Genomic DNA, 19,252 nt, shown 5'->3' on the forward strand with positions numbered 1-19,252 from the left:
ATGTTATGTTATTTTTATTTGTACCGCGCACAGCTGCCCCAGCAAAGGGGCGTCCTGGCGCTTTGAGAAGGTAAACACAACACAGCATTAAAAGTGGGCAGAAAGGAGAAGAGACACAACAAATGAGCTAAACAAATAAAAAGGTCTTGATAGCCCGTCTAAACTGAAGGAGCTCATCGATGGCCCGGATTTGTGGAGGAAGAGAATTTCACCAGCTCGCTGCCAGGACTCGAAAGGAGCGGCCACCAATTCTGCTCAACTTAAAACGCGGGACCACTGCTAAGTTCTGGCCTAGCGATCTTAGAGTGCGAGAGGGGACATAGGGGATCAGCAGTTTCTCCAAGATTTGTGGGGATGTACCCTTGAGGATTTTAAATGCAAGGCAGAGAACCTTGTATCTAATCCTCTGCTGCACAGGGAGCCAGTGGAGAGAGCGCAGGGCATTGGACACAGAGCATCGCCTGGGCAGACCTGCCACCAGTCGGGCCGCAGCGTTTTGAACCCGCTGGAGCCGCAGAGATTCTGACTGGTTAACCCCCGCCAGTAGGGAGATGGCATAGTCCAGCCTGGACAGCACGGATGCTTGGACCACCAGCTGTCTTGTGGGTGCATCAAAGAATTTGAGGATGGGTCGAAGTCCTCTGATGATGCCATAGCAAGAAGCCGCCACCTTCTTGGTATGACAGATGAAACTCAGAGAAGGATCAAGCCACACCCCCAGGTTTTTTATCTCTGCCGCTGGGAGGGGAGTCACACCCAACTCCGAAGGCCACCATTTGTCACCCCACAAAGCCACCTGTTTACCAACCACCATAATCTCCGTCTTTTTGGTGTTTAACTGGAGAAAGTTGGAGTTCATCCAGTTAGCCACTTCCCGCAAACCATCACAGAACCTGGGAGCCTCCAGGTCTGAGTCCCCACTCAGTGTGACCGCCAGCTGCGTGTCATCTGCGTAAGAGACCATGGTCAGGCCCCACCGCTTGACGACCGCAGCCAACGGTCTTACATACAGATTGAAAAGGGTGGGACTCAGTGATGACCCCTGTGGGACTCCCTGGTCTAACGGGTAGGATGACGACTTACCGGGCGGGATCGCCACCTGGAATGACCTATCCGTAAGGAAGGATCGAAACCAGTGCAAGGCGGAGCCAGAAACGCCCACCTCCTCAAGACGCCGAATCAGAATCCCGTGCGAGACCGTGTCGAAGGCAACACTGAGATCTAATAACAATAGTGCCGCCGTCCGACCGGAATCCAGCACGGAACGCAGATGCTCGACCATCGAGAGAAGGGCCGTCTCCGTGCTGTGACCCGCACGGAACCCGTTCTGGGTAGGGTCGAGAATGTTAAGCCTACCAAGATGGTCTGTAAGAGTGGCATTCACATGGGCCTCCGCTATTTTCGTGGCCCAAGGGAGAAGGGATATAGGGCGGTAGCTTTCAGGTTTAAGGGGGTCAAGGGTCGCCTTCTTCAGAATTGGCGTGACTACTGCCTGCTTCCATCTGACGGGAACCACTCCAGAAGAGAGGGACAGGTTGATCAAGGACAGCACCGGGGTGCGGCAAACCGGCGCCAGGGTCTTGAGTTGGGCCGGTTTCAGCAGGTCTGCCGGAGACCCAGACTTGATTTTGGCGCTGAGAGAGTCAAACACCTCCAAAGATAAGGGGGTAAGATAGAAAGACATTCCCCCTCACCTAAGGTGCGACCAACCTGCTCTAGCATCAGGGAACCCGTTGGAAAAGTGCGATAGATGGCTTGCACTTTTTCATGGAAGAAAGAGGCCAAACCCTCACAATGTGAGTCCGAGCATATTTCCACTGCAGTTGCTCTAAGCAAAGGGTACAAGGGATGGGATACGCTGAAGGAGAGTGAGATAAGAGCAGGAAAGATCACATCAATTTTATTCGAGTTTTGAAAGAGAGAAGTCAGGGAATCCAAAGCATGAGGACAGGAGAGGTAGGAAGAAATACAATGAGCTTGAGATATGGTGAAAATAGAGAATCCAAGATGAGAATAGAAGTTCGACCTGAGCAGGATAGTGTATAGGTGTGATGTGTACAATGAGAGGTAAGCAAAATGAGGACCAGAGACAAAAATACTAAAAGAAAGCAGCAAAGAGATCAACAAGGAACAAAAGCAGTAAAACTTTGAAGTGTAGAGATTAGGTTAACCCTGGTCTACAAGGGCTGCTCACTCAATGAAGGGCTTGCCTGATGTAACGGAAGTTAAGTAGAAAACCTAATCGTGATTTTGAAATAGCTCAAATGGAGCCGCCTTACATGGCTGCATTGACTTGAAAATAAAAATTAACATAATCTGATGCACATGTCCTTTTCACAATTTTATGAGCGTGTTTATAAATCGGAAACCATGCTTCGCAAATGAGGCTGAACCTCAACAGCACTAATAATGCAAAACAAACACAAATCGTGTCTAACACATTGTTGTGAAAAGTACTCCACGATTTATAAACCCAATAAAGTGTTTCAAATTCTTGAATTGTCTTTTTCATGCAATACACATGCTTGAATAAATATTCTAAGAAATTACGGCTGACTAGTTCACTGAAGAAATGCAGAAATTAATAGCAGAGTGCTTAACACATTCCATACGATGCGTTCTAACCAGTTCATTAGTAAAGGAGGATTCTTCACATACAGTTTTGCCTAGATGGCAGATATGTCAATATGGTCATGAATGTGTTTTTATGGCTCCTGAATAATGAAAACACAGATTTCATGATCACATAAAAGCAATACCATATGGTGTATTAGAACTATGCTATTGGCCGCTCTACAACTCAATTACCCAAGCGTGTGATAAAATTGCTTAAGTAGGTACCAATTGTTACAATGATAATGACACTGTCTTGGAATTAAATCTGAGTAAAAACAAATACTAAAAGGAGTTATAAATCTATAAAAACATATTACTATTTGTAAATGACATTGCAAATAAAAAAAAAATTAAACAAAACACAAACATCACATTATGCATTGTTGATATTTTGGTTGCAAGTCATCACTTAATGCTAGAGCTGAGGATAGCACAAGTGTTTGTTGGAGGAAGTCATGTTTGGGTGTCCAATAAACGAAAATACAACAAATGAAAACTGAATGAAGCCAAACATACACACTGACATGTGTTTACCTTTACAGTGAGCATATGGCATGGTCATCACATAATCTTCTCCTCTATTTAGGAATGTGAGTCGACCCTCACCTTCCAGAATGGCAGAGAGTGAGTTACCTAAAACAAAGAGGTTCATAAAATTATAATTTTACTAATTATCAGAGCAAAACCCAGACGAGACTTCTTATCAGTAAATGTTCCCATGTGCACTATTAGTAGTCTTGACATAGTATAGAGAAACAGCACAGAAATTAAGTTGAGGACAGAATTTAAGTTGAGGGCAGAAATATCCTGAACGTTGATTAAACATACCTAAAATCCACATTTAAGAGGTTCCTCATTTGGAATGTTCCTTATTAAATTCCTTGCACTTTATGCTACATTGAAGATGTGCTTGACCTACATACTGAGCTATCTGTGTATACACATGTATAACTGATAGCTCAGAAATGCATAAGGAAAATGTGAAACGCTTGTATAGTTATGTGTACACTCAACATACTTTGGCTTCTATCATTCAGGGATGAGTAGTTCAACATAGATTTCCTGACCTAAAAAGTCACAATGAGCATCCACCCCGGGAATAAATAAATATATATATATCATCATTAAGCCTCATTCGGTCGTGAGACCATAAAAGCACAATACATAGACATTACACAGCATTAGTTTAAATACATATATAAAAATGTAAAACATTGCGCAAGTTGACAGCGCAATTAATCAGTACCACTTATTCTCCTTATATCACAATTTATAAAAGTAACATATTACGGCCTGCTATTCAGTTCACGATGTCCAAAAGATGCAGATAACTTTTTTTAATTATTATATAAAAGGCCAGGGAGAGCCATTTACATTTAAAATGAGATGTAGTCAATGGGACATAACAATGACAATATCAAAAAATTCCTTCACCAGCATGGTCCGGATATCTCAAGGACAAATCGGGGATTGTGTCAGCCTTTCTTCTAATCCACCAAGAATGGCCCAGGAACTTTGCGACTGCACACATGAAAAATGGTTGTGTCAGATTTTAGTATGCGCAAAGCTACTCTAAAATTGAGAGTTCCAAGTTGTCTGCAAACAGCAATTAGCCATTTGCCCCTTGGTTTTGTGTATGCAGTGCAAGCAAAGAGAATATGGCCTATGGGTTCGGTCAAGGAAGGGCAGCAAGGGCAACCTTTGGGTTGGGCATCATTACATGGCCAAACATTTGTAAATGCATTAACTGGCAGACTACGGTGCCTAAATTGTATGTAGAGCTTCCTTTCAGCTGGCACCTTGATGAGATCGAGATAGCTTTTTAATGAGCGACTGATCTTAAAGTCTCTAAATTCTTCGGTCAATCTGCCCTGTTTACTATTGCTACGAACATTCTGCTCAACCCAATCCCAATACAATATTTTGATTTGTTTTTTAGTATAAGTTGGTGGGCAATTAATGCTATGCCCTGGTAGCCAAATACTCGATGCAAGGGTTCTAATGTGCTTAATCCAGACAATTTTATTCGTGGAATCTAAAGCACAAACCTCATTAAATGCAGCTGCATATGATGCCAGTTCTGGGGTGGTGACAAGCCTCTGGCAAAATAGGAGGGGGCGGAGCTTCGCTAGATGATTAATTGGTTTAATACCCATATCGAGCTTAAGTGGGCAAAGTGGAGTTCTTCGCGGAAGGGACACCAGATTCCTAAGAAACATGTTCTCAGATGTTGTGAGGCTAGTGAAGATTGGAGTGGATGTTGGATTCAACCCAGATCTGTGACTGGGAGTGAGTGCCTGAAAAGTTTCAGCGCTCCTTCCATCATCTCTTTGTGTTTGCTTTGTTTGCCTTAAGTTGGCAGGGTATGCCCAGACGTGGATCCCTTGCTCACTTTGCCACTGGATTCAAGCTAGCCTGGCTGATGAGGGGCGTTACCCCGAAACCGGTTCCAGGATGCTTGCTTCCGGTTCAGGGATGCCTGGCTTGGCAGTTCAGGCTGGACTGTTCCCATGAGGCACAGGGTCAAGACTGATTTGCATATTGCTGGGTCTGAACGGAGGTCGCCAAGTGAGCTAAAAAACGAGGAGGGATTCAACGCAGATCTGTGACCGGGGGGTGAGCGTCTGAAAAGTTACAACACTCCGTCCATCACCTCTTTGTGCCTCTGGGCTAAATATAACTTACACTCCTGCAATGCACAACTTATGTTCTCACATATTACATCATTCTAGACATGGCCAGTGATGTCACTCATGACATCTCAAATGACATCGCTGATGACATCATCCAACAACGTAAACTCCAATATACTTCCTAAAATGCCATTTAAACTTTTTTTAAACAAGACGATGACAAAGTTTAAAGACGTACAGCACAGAGCGAACTAAGCTTATGAACTACTACACTCACTTATCACCTAAGCGACAGTTCTCAGTGTATAGTCCTGCCTCTTCTCAACCACTACACTAAACACTAATGATCAGACTAAAAGGTTCAACGTTTAGGTTAGTCTGTTGCAAACCTCACCACCATTCATGAACATGTAAAAAGGTTTTAGTGCAAATGTTTGATTTACACAAACCCCTACCAAATACAACCAGTAGAGAGGTCTTAGTGGACAGGACACAGTGTTACAACCCACTAGTCAAATGATTCTTCGTCTCGGACAAAAGTGTGAGTAGTGAGGTGAGTCTGTTATAAATCTCTACTACACTGAGCCATCATCTTAGAGAAAGGTTTTAGTAAACAGAATATATTTCAATCTACTACTACAGTCATTCATCACAAAGGAGAGGGGTTTAAGAAACATGGGTCAGTATGTCATTAAACAGAACTATACCCAGCCATCACTGTGTAGGGAAGTCTGAATGAGCAGCTTAGACAATCGCAAAGCATTACCATATACATAGATCAGCAGGGGACATGTCTCAGAGTAGCGGCTTGTTCACTGATGAGTAGAATACTCCCTTTAAACTGCATTATAGTTAAGATGACATACCTTAAAAATAGTATCACTCTAGTAGAGAAAGAATACTAATTTAACTTATGCAGTAGCTTAGTATATAACTTTAGGTCTCCGAAACCTTTACGAAACACTTCCACACACTGGATCATTTCATCAGGGATGTCATCAGTAATGTCATTTGAGATGTCATCAGTAATTTTAATTGTATTTATATAGGGCTTACTACCCCTGATAAGGCGTCAAAGTGATTTTTGGTGAGTAGCACACTACTCTGGAACCCAAAAAGGATTAGTAGTGAATTAGTATAGGGAGTTATGAAATTCATTTGAGCGGTGGACATATTGAAAAAGGATAGTGGAGGGATAGAAAAGGGAAAGGTTTGCATTTATATAGCGCTTGCTACACCTGAAGAAATGCCGAAGCGCTTTTCGGCAAGTAACGCGCTACTCCATAACTTAAACAAGATTAGTGAGGTATTAGTATATGGAAATATAAAAAATGTATTTGAGCGGTGGACATGTAAGTTTCTAGTTGGATTGAAAAGGATAGTGGGTGATAGAAGAGGGCAGGGTCTAAAAAGTGTTTTTAGCAATCATAGCAGTCGTGGGAGTTTTGGGATGAGTAAAGGGGAAGTGGAGCGGAAGAGTCAGAAGGAATGGTTGAGAAAGGCTTGTTTGAGAGAGCTGAATAGTAATAGAGTTTTTAGATGCTGCAAAGGAGGGTAGAGGAGGGAAATTTCTAGGTTAATCTGGCCGTGATTAACCTAGAAATTTGTAATTATGCCAATACACGGCTTTATGTTAAACAATGTTCGAGGTCTATGCATATAATGCAATGTGACTTTATGAATTTATTGATGTAATCTCGATAATTTAAACGATCTTACATTTAACATTGAACATATTTACATTTCAATATTGAAAGTGTGAAAATGAACTGTATTTAGACATGTTAAGATGGCGCTCATTATTTGGTGAGCCTACAGTCCCTCTTCAGTTTTTTGTAACTAAGTGCAATATGTGACCTTATGACATCAATGATTTTAAATATGGCGCCTTTCTCGCCAGAGAACTGAACAACATTTGAGTAAGGCAGTAGCCGAAACGCGTCATGTTGTGGCTGCTATTATTTGAAAAATAAATCTTGCTGAAACGTCGATACCCCAATGAGTGCTTTATTCATCCATAACGGGAGAAGGAGCGTGCATATATATATATATATATACACACACACACATATATATATATATATATACATACATACACACACACACATATATATATATATATATATGTAAGGTAATATATGTAGATTTAAGTTGTATTGAATACATTTAGACTTTCAAGTGTTGCTGTACTTTAAACAATGGTATTTATTTTTATAATTACATTTTTTTTAAATTAAATAGTAAAGCAATTGTAGATAGTTATGATAAAAATGTATTTTAAGCAGTGACCTATACCCATGTTAAATATAGAATAATATAAGAATAAGTAATATGTACATTTGTTAAGCAGAACTAACGAATATCCATATATTTATAAACAATCATTATATAAGTTTATACAAGGTAATACACATATCTAGGTACACAAATATTCCAAATACATGCTCATATATACAGGGATGTGCTGTATATTTATCTTTGAGTATGGTGGTTATGTGGGGAAGAGCCAACTCTTGAGTAGTCTTCCGAAGAGGAGGTAGTTATCCATGGCTCTCATGTTTGGGGTTAAAGAATTCCATAGTTTGGCTGCTTTAACAGAGAAGGATGTGCTACCTATGTTTTTTTTCTTGTGTGGTGGGATTTTAAGTTGAGGTGCCAATCGAGAGCAGAGGTTCCTTTATTGAATGGAGCTCCACACCAGTTTATAAAAAAGGGGATATCTTTAGGTACCAGAATCAGTTTGTACAACTAAGCATGTTCTAAAGAAAAATAATTTAACCCCTTCGCTGCGGCGGCTATTCCGCCGCAGCGCTAAAGGGGCGGGGCGGCCGCCGCATGCTGGTGACAGAACCGCTCCGTCACCAGCTACAGTTGAGCTGTGCTGGTGACGGAGCGGTTCCGTCATGACCCGCCCCGCTCTTTAGAACGCCCGCGCAGGCGCGAAATCAGCGCCGCGCAGGCGCGGCGGCCGGGCCATGACGGAACCGCTCCGTCATCAGCACAGCTCAACTGTAGCAGATGACGGAGCGATTCCGTCATCAGCATGGAAGGGGTTAAAGTTCAAAAAGTAGACACTTAGTGCAATTTATGAGATCTGCAATGTTAACCTATGGAAGGAAAATCATAAGCGGTCTACCAGTTCTTGTGAGCGACATACAGGACCAGTGTCTTGGGTCAAAGAGGAGTACAGGGCAAGGTCCAAGGCATCAACAACAGGTCACCTCCAGCAGCACTAGGATGGCTGGGTGCAGCTGTGCAAACAGCATCGGGTGCCCAATGCAACCCTATGGAGATCAGTCCGGTCACAAACAAGCTGCAGGGGGGCCACTGAGAGGTCAGTCCGGTGAAACCTATGAGCGGCGTCCGTTCTTGCAATGTAGGGAGATGTGGGGACACCTTTGGTACTCTTCTCCCTGGTATTAGGCATCCGGGTGAAGAAGCTCTATGGGCTGTTTGGTTTCTCTGTCCGGAAAACCTTACGGTTGAGGGGGTTTGCACTCAGAGGCTGAAGGCGATGTCTGAGTTCATGAGAAAGCCCTCCACAGTGGACTCAGTACATGGAAGGTTTGGGGACCAAGCTGACACCATTGGCCCACTCCAACATAGGCTGGGGAGCTCGGTGCAGTGGTGCTTGAAGACATCGGGTATTGGCGGTCCTGGAGTCCTTATGTTTATTTTTTGCTCTCTGCAGGATACAGGAGACAATTCCGCTGTCCCTTTGGAGGTGTTGGTTCCTGGGCAAAGGGGTGGCAGGTCTCCTGGAGACTCAACAGCTGCAAGACAAGTTGACTTTTGGCATAATTGGAGAACTCAGCAGGCAGGGTTTGCGAAAAGTCAGTTGCTAGGACTTTTGTTCTTGCTGTGTGACTCTTCACACCAGTCTTTTTTCTTCAGGTTGGCAGGATCTGATTTCTTGCGCCAGGGACTTCCCTAAATACTGAATTATGGGGCATTAGGGAAGTGCTGGCTAGCATCCAATGGGCTACTGACCCTTGGTGTCACTACACCCTTTATATGACCACTTCCTGTGGGAAGTGGATATAATCCTGTCCCAGAATTCCCCTGTTTGCTGTCACAAAGATGGCTATTTCTGAAAAGTTATTACCACCTCACATCAGGCCACCTTAGGGGTGGTACTAGCCTGGGGGGTGGCATGTGTCAAGGTGCCAAAGGGCTTTGGACAACAGGCGTTGGCTTTCTCTCCTGGGAGCAGAGCCAGACTCATTTCAAATGTGGCAGTTTCTGTGAAGCTCCCCAGCCTTGGAATGCTAATCAGCAGGTCATCCTGTGGGAGGGGATGTGTGCGTTTATTAATAAGAGATGTTTGATACCGAACAGCTTTATCTTCCGTGAAGCCGTCATGTAGCTGGGGAACTTGTTTCCACCAGTGTCCAGACCATGTCTTCAGATGGCTTCCCTGGTTACTTGCACTGGTAGTAATAGAACTGACCAGCACATGGACGTATCTGCTCAAGCAGGCCGCTCCTCATATGTAATATTAGGCACCTACCTTAGGGTTGTCAGGCCTGTTGTAGGGGCGACTCACAAATTCTACATAGTGCTAGGGGACATGGCACACAGGGATGTGTATCAAAGCACAAAAGGTAGAATGCACACCACAATATAGAACAATTCAATGTTTTCTAATGCTCAAGGCAATATATAGTGCATGCCACCACAGAACGCACTCCGTACGTGTGCATAAATGTTTCAAAAGTTGTATTTCTTTGGATCTTCCGCAATCGTTAAGCTGTGCACCCTGGGCTGTGGGAGCAGACAAGGCTCCATATTCTCTTATGACGCAGGAATGTGTCTCATGTTGTGTTTTCACTTTAGACTACACTAAAACACGCTGTTTTCAATGGCAACCTTAGAGTGGCACAATTAATGCTGCAGTCCTTGGGGAACCTCCTTAGCATCTGTAATGGCTGCCCTTTTCTGGCTCTTTTGAGAGAGAGAATGATGGAGAGTGACTCCAGCCTATCACCCCCATAGTATAGGGATTAGGACTGTAGACAGGGCCCCTGTCTTACATATATTAGGGCATTTTCGTATCACTTTCCTTAATGTAGGGCTTATGAATTTAAGTTAGGGGATAGATATATGAGTATTAGATATGATTTGCCCATTTGCTAACATATTAGGATGTTTTCTATGGAGTTATGCATATTGTGGGCTCCGTAGGCCTTAAACGAGACAGACTCCATTTTGCTTTCTGCCTGGTAGCTCGAGAAGGCTTTCTAGGTGAAGTGTAATGTTTTAGTTTCAAGCTGTTGTTCGCTTGGAGAGAACCGGTTCAGGCTGACCCTTATCGAAGGAATGTATTTTTCTCCACACCGAAGACACAACTTCAGGCCGGCCGGCTGGGAACGTGTCCTTGGTACGGGGAGGTACAAGAATTTGGTGGGCGGCAGGTTACTGGCCGTAGCTTTCCATGAGGGAACGGGCTTTGATATTAGCGAAGGTGTTAGTCAGTTTGTCAGTTAGTCCGTAGGCGGCATCTAGCCGTTAGCATCTCTGCCATTAATTATCTCATGGCGGACAGTCGCCATCTTTGAAGTCCGAGAAAGATTTAAGACCGAAACTCTCTGAGAAAGACTGAGCGAGAATTAGCGCGGAGCGCATTGATACAGAGAGAGAGAGACGGTAGCTAATAACCAGCAAGGTTCCGGTGCCCTGGAGGGAAGCAGACGCGGTTGAGCCTAGCGGTGCAGACGTGTACTTGTGACGGCTGGGGTGTGACTGCAAGGCGAGCCAGGACACAGAGACGGGAAGGGAACCTAGATGACTGCCGAGCCCAGACTTCATATTAACCAGGTGATGTCCGTCCATTTTTCATAGAACGTGCACTCTAATCTTTACCTTTTCTTTGTAGAAGTTATGTTGCATAGTAATGTGATTTGTGTCTACTGTTAATAAATATCCTAATTCTTATGGAATTATCGTGTGCCTCGTGTTCCTGTCAATCTTGGTAAATGCATCTCCTAGTTGAAAGTTGTTTATGTGAGCGGATGTGAAATCCCGATCAGGTAAATAGTGATCGAACAAAGAGGGAGTGAGTGGACCTTTGATGCCAAGAATAGGAGGTACACCATATAATTTGGGAACCGTATCAAAAGTCATTATTATAGTTTTATCCCGAGTAGGTAACTGAGATATTGTCCTGATAATGGTTCATAGGAATGTGGTCGTCGTTGATATGCGGCGTTAGTGAGAACGTTGGGTGGGAGACCAACGCCTATACCCACAGGATTGTGGCTTGAATAAGTGAGAACGCCAGGAAGGACACTGGCGTGTAGTTTCGCAGGATTGCGAACAGTTTGGAAAAGGGAGCATTGGGTTCTGCAGGCCCATGTGTAGACGCACCGGATTGTGTGTCAGATCTGCCCTAGGGTAGACCGGTCTGGGTCGGGGTGGCCGCGAGACCAACTGATGTGAATAAGATATTGTAGAAAATCTATGTATATTCCCCATCCTTAGATACGACCTGTATATATATCCGTACATCTATCCATTGTGAATACTGTCTAAGGAGGGAAGGTGAGTACGTTTTGGCTGGGTCATAGGGGCCCCTGGGGGCTGATCCCATTTCAACGGAAAATCCAGCCATAACAGCATCTCAGACCCTAGGTATCAGGCGTATCATTTACTAGGGACTTAGAGAGTGCTAAAGGTTTTGCCAATTGGGGGGGGAAACAATTATACAGTATTGGGAAAGAGATCTGGTACTGGGAACCAGGATAGCAGGAACCCAGTGCACTTCCAATCAAAATCACATCAAATACAGGCAAAAGTAGGTTGACCATGTCAAAAATGGGGCTCTTTCCAGCATGGGTCGTCTTTTACAACAGGGAACCTAATATGTCAGCTCTGCAGTGCACCCAGCATGCCAGGGGCTACAATCACAGTGCAAACAGGATGGGTGACAATGGCTTTTCATGCCTTGTACTCAAGTCTATAATCTCAACTATACTTAAAAAGATCTTCCATAAGCATGGATGGCAGCTAACTTGTGGGCGTTTAGTCCTCAGCAAGACTGCATTTTTATTATCACCCCAAACATATCAAATTAGATTCTGTGCTCATCAAAAGCCACAAAGTAAAATAATTCTCAAATTTCCTCTATGCAACAAAGAAAACCCTTAGCTCTACCTTTTTATGTTCTGTCCCAGGTTCCTGACAAATTAATGGTAGCACCAATTTTCACTGCATTTTAAAGCTTTTTTTAAAAAAATAATAAAGATTTGAAGTCAAAAGCCTACCTAAGAAGAGTAGGACACGCTTTAGTTATTTCTCACTTGGTCTCGCCATTGTTTCTTAGGTGTCTCAAGCCTCACTGAAGTCTATACTACACTGCATGGTTAGTCGCATCCTGACTAACATACACTGCATAGTTCTACGGATCCGAACGAACATGCTCATTACATTTGGTAATGCTCTTTCTGGTGGAGACTAGCTGCGGATTTCTCTCCTTTTAAATACTCCCCCCGGCATCAGACTGGATTCAAATTTTTAGCAGTAACCCTGTGTGCCGGCAGGTAGGGCCAGCGGCTTCACGTCAACGTAATTTCACGCCAAAGTTGACATTGGCAGGCCGATAGCGGCAACACTCATGCACGCTGACATACGTTACTTTGACCCTTCCATGCCCACAGAGGCAGAAACAATATCAGATCAATCGTGACCATTGTACAGATCTCGAAGTTGGAGTCTAATTAGATGAAAGAACCCCATTCAAAGAATGGGGAAATGGGAGGGTCAGTGAGGCATCTGGTTAGAAAGCCTTGCTACCAGAAAGATTGTTACTAGGTAAATAACCCGTTCTTCTGATCAATACCTTTAACTACAGATTCCTAATCTTAGACCAGATAAGAAAGCAGTACCTCCCAGGCAGGTGGTCTGTGGAGTTGACTCAGACCAAAAATTCCTACTGGACCAAGTGGTCGAAAAGCCCTTTCTGTTGGACCATGCTGTCACAGCAGTAGTGCTTTGTGAACTTGTATACTGAGGCCTACGTCGCAGCCTGGTAGAGATCCAGTATAGGCTCTCCTTGTGTTAACACAGTGGTATCAGCTGTAACCTTGGTGGAATGGAATCAAAGACATTCCGGGCGCTGCTACTTGGTCAGTGCATTGTACATCTTATTGCAGAGGACTGTGCATCTTGCCACAGTCCTCTTCTACACAGCCTTTCCGAACTTTATTGCATGGAACCCCACAGATGATCGTGCAGGATGAGCCTTGGCGCGATCAATGGAAAAGATAAAAGCCATTTTGGGGTTCAGCCAATGGAGCCTCACCTCCTCTTTCAAGGGGCAGCAAGGAACACTGCAAGAATTATAGACTGTCCAATGTGGAAGGAAGTCACAACGTTTGGCAAGAATGCCGCTCTAATACACACCACCAACTTGTTCCTGAAAACATTGCCATATGGCAGAAGTATAAAAATTGCCCGAAGCACAGTCAGACGACGAGCTGACTTAATTGGAATGAGGATGAAGGTTGTTAATGTCAGGACACTCAACAAACCGCTATGCATTAACTCGAAGGATGTACACATGAGAAAAGTTAAGATAAAGTAAAGAGCCCACAGTGGCATCACAAATGAGAGGAAATGTGTGTCAATCATTTAATAAATCACATCACAACAGGTGATTTAAAGAAGGACAGTTGGTCCGACAAACGTAAAGAGGACGAAGGGACCGACAAATAACCTTTATTAGTGCCCACTGCATGGCCTTGCTGTAAGCAAGAATAAGAAAACAACAAATGGACATCTTTGCTTGCAAACAGTCAGTCAAAGGAACAGCTTTGTTTATAAAGGGTCAGCCTTTCAAACAGCACACCAGGCCACAAATGTTTTCCAGTGCCCAGAACAAAATAATTTTATGGAATGGCAGCAGCAAAGATGTCATTCACCAATTCAAAGCGATACAAAAGGGGATGATGGACGGAGCGTTTGAGCAAATCAACCACTCACCCCCAGTCAACTGATCTGGGTTTAATCCATCACCATTCTTTAGCTCACTCTGACACCCCAGTTCAGACATGGCCATATGCAAATCAGTCTGACCCTGTGCCTCATGGGAACAGTCCAGCCCGAACAGCCAAGCCATGTCTTCCCTGGACCGGACACAAGCATCCTGGGACCGGTTTCGGATTCATAATCCTCATCAGCCAGGCTATCTTGAATCCAGTGGCAAAGTGAGCAAGGGACTCAAGTCTGAGCATACCCTGCCAACTTAGGGCAAACAAACACATCAATTGCCACAGCTAAATATCCACACATGCAGCTGCAGATTGTGCAGATCCGAATGGAGGACCCTGGCCAGTTGCTGAGACAGGAGAACATTGCAAAGTATTAGCCAAATAGGAGGACAGTCGGACAGGGTACCACACCCTCCTGTTCTCAATCCAGTCACTAAGATGACTTGGGCTCAGCTGTTCATCTTTTTTCAGAACTCTGGGCAGGAGAGGCAGGGGATGGAAAGCCCTACTGGAGTCTTGTATTCTTTTCCAGCCAGAATGCATCTCCCAGCAAATGTTCTTGCAGAAACTTCAACAAGAAAAACATTCAACACACTGCTTTCTGATAGTGGCGAAAAGATCTAGCCAGGATTCTCCTCACTGCTCTAAGACCCTTGTGCCACCTCTGGATGTGATCTACTATACACTGCCTACTTATTTCATCCGTTCTGGCATTCTGGGATCCTGATGAGAGGTTCACGATCAAAAAATTGCTTTGACATTTCAGCCACCTCCAGAGGCGCAGAGCCTCATGAGATTGCCCAGGTCCTAATATCAGCCCTACTTGTTGCAAGACCACAGAGCAGCACTATTATCCATGAGAACCTGCTCACAAACTGTGAGGTTCAAAATAGGCCTTAGGTCTCTGTCTTTCGCAGAATGAGGAAATAGCTATAGAAACACACCCCACATTTGCCCGATTCCGGATCCCTGGCACCTTTGGAGAGCAACAGTCGCACCTCCTGTAACACAATCACAAGTGCTTGTGGGAAAACCACTCTGATGTTAGAAGAATAGTTGGCGGGCAGAAAGAAAAGGTCAGGCACAGCAATTCTTTGCTATTTGTACGACATCTGTCTGACATGACGGATCACGAACCTGAGAGGAAATGTTGACTCCTGGTCCCAGCAGGTTGGACATGCGCCGCTAAGAGCAAAACTAAAATGGTTATGTTTCCTTTGTACACAAAGAGAAATTGGAGAACGAATTCCATAATTCCATCATTGGTCTGCAGGCTGCATGCCACACCTACGTCAACAGCCTTGAAAGGACTGGGGGGATTATTTAACTGGTCTGTTACATCCCTCTGGAATAGCCTCTAAACTTTCTGAATGGAGGCAAAACTGTTTAGCAGGGGTCACCAGTCCCAAATACCGTACCTTAACTCTAATGTCCTTATAGCACTCTAACTTAGAGTGAGCCCTCACATTGCAAAGGCGGTATCCATGAAACAGCAAATCCATGCGGGAGGCCTGTACATAAACAGAGAATCCTGTGGAACGTATCCACGTATGTCAACGAAGTACAACCCTACTACCTACTGCTCTTTCCAGGTAATCCTAAGTAACAAGACCTGCACAAGTAACATATTTGGTTGCGTCCTACCATCATGAATCGTCTGAGCCAAAGCAGCTCTACGGTGATCTGGAATTGATGGAAAGATCACGCTGGTCATGCCCCACAGGGCATGTGTGTAATGACCCAGTCAATAAGCAGCTTAGATCGTAATGCTAGGCAGGCAGAAGAAAACATGCGCTTGCTAGAAGCCTCAATCCTCTTGGATCATAACCTGGAGGAATGATTGAAAATGATTTAGGATTCCCCTTAAAGGTTGAGGCCTGCATGATAAGGCTCTCTGGGATGAGTTGCTTGGTGAGAAAATCCGGATCATTAGGCGCCGGTCTGTGATGTGTGGCCACCTGTCAGTTCACAGGTGAGCAAGGACAAGGTTTCAACCAAAAAGTAAACAAAGTATCAGTAAGGGCATTGTTAAAGGGTAGCAAGGGCTCAAACATAGCTGGTGCAGGCTGTAAAATCTCTGTAAAGACATTTGCTTTTGTCTCAACTTAGGGTAGTTATAATTCTAGTGCCTCAACTGCTGTCTGGACCATCACTGCTTATGAGGTTCTCTTCCACTAGTGGCCCAAGCTGTGAGTCAAGCTCTCTCTCAGGCAAGTGTTTCTGTCCATTGACATTCTGTAAATAATTGTAAAAGCCATCAGTATAGTGACGGGGGCAAGCCAACCCAATCATCGGCAGCATTTTGAGGAGCCCCCTGCTCCAGCATAGGATCACAGACAGAACCAAAGAGATAATGGAGCTTCAGGTTGTAGGCAACATTGCAGAGGAACTGGGTTAGAGTCGGATTGCATGACGACCAGTTGAACTTTTGTAAATTTGTAGCCTGACACCAGTTTAGTTCGAATGAGTCAATTTGGGTCTGACCTTGGCATTGGCTACGGGTCCTCTTTTGGTGCTGGTGGAATTGTCACTGGGGCCTGTGTAGGAGGGACTGGCGTGCTTTTTGGGCCGAGAAAGTGTGCACCAGAGTTTGAACTTGCCCCATGGTGACAGACGGCACAAGGGATGGAGGTGCTGGTGGTAACCCCACTGTGGGTCCATACAGTTACGTGGGGCCTGAAAATGTGAGAGAGGGAGCAGGAAGAGCACCAAAAACCTGCAGCAAACGAGATTGTCCCCATAAATGAGAAAATATGGAAAATATACCGGGGTTACACCTAACATGGCAATTATCTGCTGTAATAAATGGTTCTCTGGTGCTATTGCACTGGTGACAGTCCTGACCAATCACACAATTCAAGTTTTAAGATTTACTATAAAAACTACTAATGTATATATATGATCTCAAAATCGAAATATATTCCACTGCTGCATTGGAATTGATCATTTGCATTATAGGGGTGTAAGTTATAGTTAGGTCAGATAACTATAACTGCTGAATGTCTATTGTTTGTGTGAATTAAATCTGAGTCTAACTATAACATCCCTGTATCCTTTGTTTTTTTCAGTGAATTTGTAAGTTTTGTTTAAATCTATTTTCTAACTAAAATGTCCACGTAACCTTTGTTTTTTTCAGTATATAACAAATATCCATATTAAAAACTCCTCTAAGCCAACAACTGTGATATTTGCATATATAATTGTCCAATGACGTATAGGCAGGGGGATTATTTGTACCAGCCCGACACATGCAAATCAAACACATGACCGTAACCAACATATCCAGTGGGGGTCTATACAACGCAAAAAAAACGAGAACATGTGTGCTCCTTTATTTCCAAACGAAACGTGCACAAAATTAACTTAATGTTTACAAAAATGACAACGTTGGCTGGGGAAAAACCAGAGGCCTTGAAATGCCTTGAAATGTGTAAATTAAGTTTCGGAATACAGTGACTACCCGGTGGAGCCTCTGGTCCTGATGTATCACCAATTCTCAGGGCAGACCCAAAGACGTTTTAAGGTAGGGGTAAAGTGGGCAACCGCCCAGGGCCCCTACCTTCGAAGAGGCCCCCTTGGAAAGCAAACTTTCTGTCTTGCTGTGCGTCTCACTTCTGTTTGTTTTATATCTAAAGCTCTCTTCTCTCTCGCTACCTCTTTACCTCAGTCTCTTTGACCAGTATCATCATAAGGATTTTTGGGGGCACCAGAAACACATTTTCTTGAGTATATGTGTAAAACCTTTTCCAAATGTGTGTTTGATATTCTGCAGGCTACAAGCAAAAAAATAAGTAATACAATTCAAAGATGTTATAACATGGGGGGGGGGCAAAAATAGTCTTGCACGGGGCCTTAAAAGTCCCTAAAGCGACACTGGCTAGACCGATTAAGAGAAAGGGCTTCCACGTCCACCAGTCCTGCTCGAGGTTCTGGGATCCCAAGGCACAAGCACGGCGCAGACTTGTATTGTCACGCTTCAGAAAGTGACGCAAGCCTTCAAAAGAAGGCTCAAAAGACACCCACAATTGAGTGAAGAGAGTCAGCAAAAGGTTTTTACTTCGGAGGTTTGTTGTTGTGGACCGTACATTTTATGGCTTACAGCCTGATGGAGGACTACTCAGAAGCCTGTTTTACAAATGGAAGGGTGGGGGGAAAGGCAGACAATAAGAACGAGGGGGAAAGTAAGATAAAAAGGGACAGAATGAAAGTAAAGAAAGACAACTTTATAGGAAAAAATGTAATTTGTAAAAATGAATCTGAGCTTTTAACACTTATTTTATAAACGGATTTGGAAACTTTTGACAATTTTTCAACCAGCATGTTCTGGAATGCCAGTTTGACGCGGATTTATTATGGTGGTTGATATATCGCTGAAAAAGGCCCACTGTGTGCTGTATCGGACTCATCTCTCTTCTCCTTTACTCTGCCAAAGCCCTCAAAAAGGCCATCAACCAACAACTCACCGAACACATAGAAACAACCTACTGGACACAATCCATACCAGCTTCTGCACCAGCCACAGCACTGATACTGCCCTGATCGCCGGCCCTGACATCAGAACACCCTTCGACCAGGGTGAAACAGCTGCTCTGATCCTACTTGACCTCTCAGCAGTGTTTGACACAGTATACTATCACACATTCATCGGGAGCTCTACCACCTCGGGATCCAGGGAAACGCCCTCGGATGGATCGAATCCTTCCTCACAGGATGAACACAGAGATTTTGCCTACCTCCCTTCACATTAGCAGCCAAGATCATCATCTGCAGCATCCTGCAAGGTACATTCCTCAGCCCCAGCCTTGATCAACACTTACATGTCGCCTCTGGCCAGCACTGTCAGAACCCACGGCATCAACAATCTCCAACGGAGATGACACTCAGCTCATCTTCTCACTCTCAGAAGATCTCTCCACCACCAAGACCAACTTCGACAACTGTATTTTTTTTATAATCAATTTTATTAGCATTTGTAAAAACATAAGGACAGCAAAGGAATGCACATTACATCAATGT

The 19,252-nt window shown here is 44.1% G+C and overlaps 1 protein-coding gene across 4 annotated transcripts in view; it reads right to left on the reverse strand.

The window, feature by feature from the left end:
• Positions 1 to 19,252, reverse strand: part of OSBPL8 (oxysterol binding protein like 8) — a 1,216,063-nt gene that overhangs the window by 97,425 nt on the left and 1,099,386 nt on the right. For all 4 annotated transcript variants that reach the window (XM_086918072.1, XM_086918074.1, XM_086918073.1 and 1 more), the window contains one exon: positions 3,151 to 3,249. In XM_086918072.1, coding sequence (XP_086774198.1) covers positions 3,151 to 3,249 — 99 coding nt within the window. The remainder of the gene's footprint in view (positions 1 to 3,150; positions 3,250 to 19,252) is intronic.

This window comes from Lissotriton vulgaris, chromosome 1_1 (genome assembly GCF_964263255.1).
Source record: "Lissotriton vulgaris chromosome 1_1, aLisVul1.2, whole genome shotgun sequence".
In the NCBI taxonomy this organism is placed as follows: domain Eukaryota; kingdom Metazoa; phylum Chordata; class Amphibia; order Caudata; family Salamandridae; genus Lissotriton; species Lissotriton vulgaris.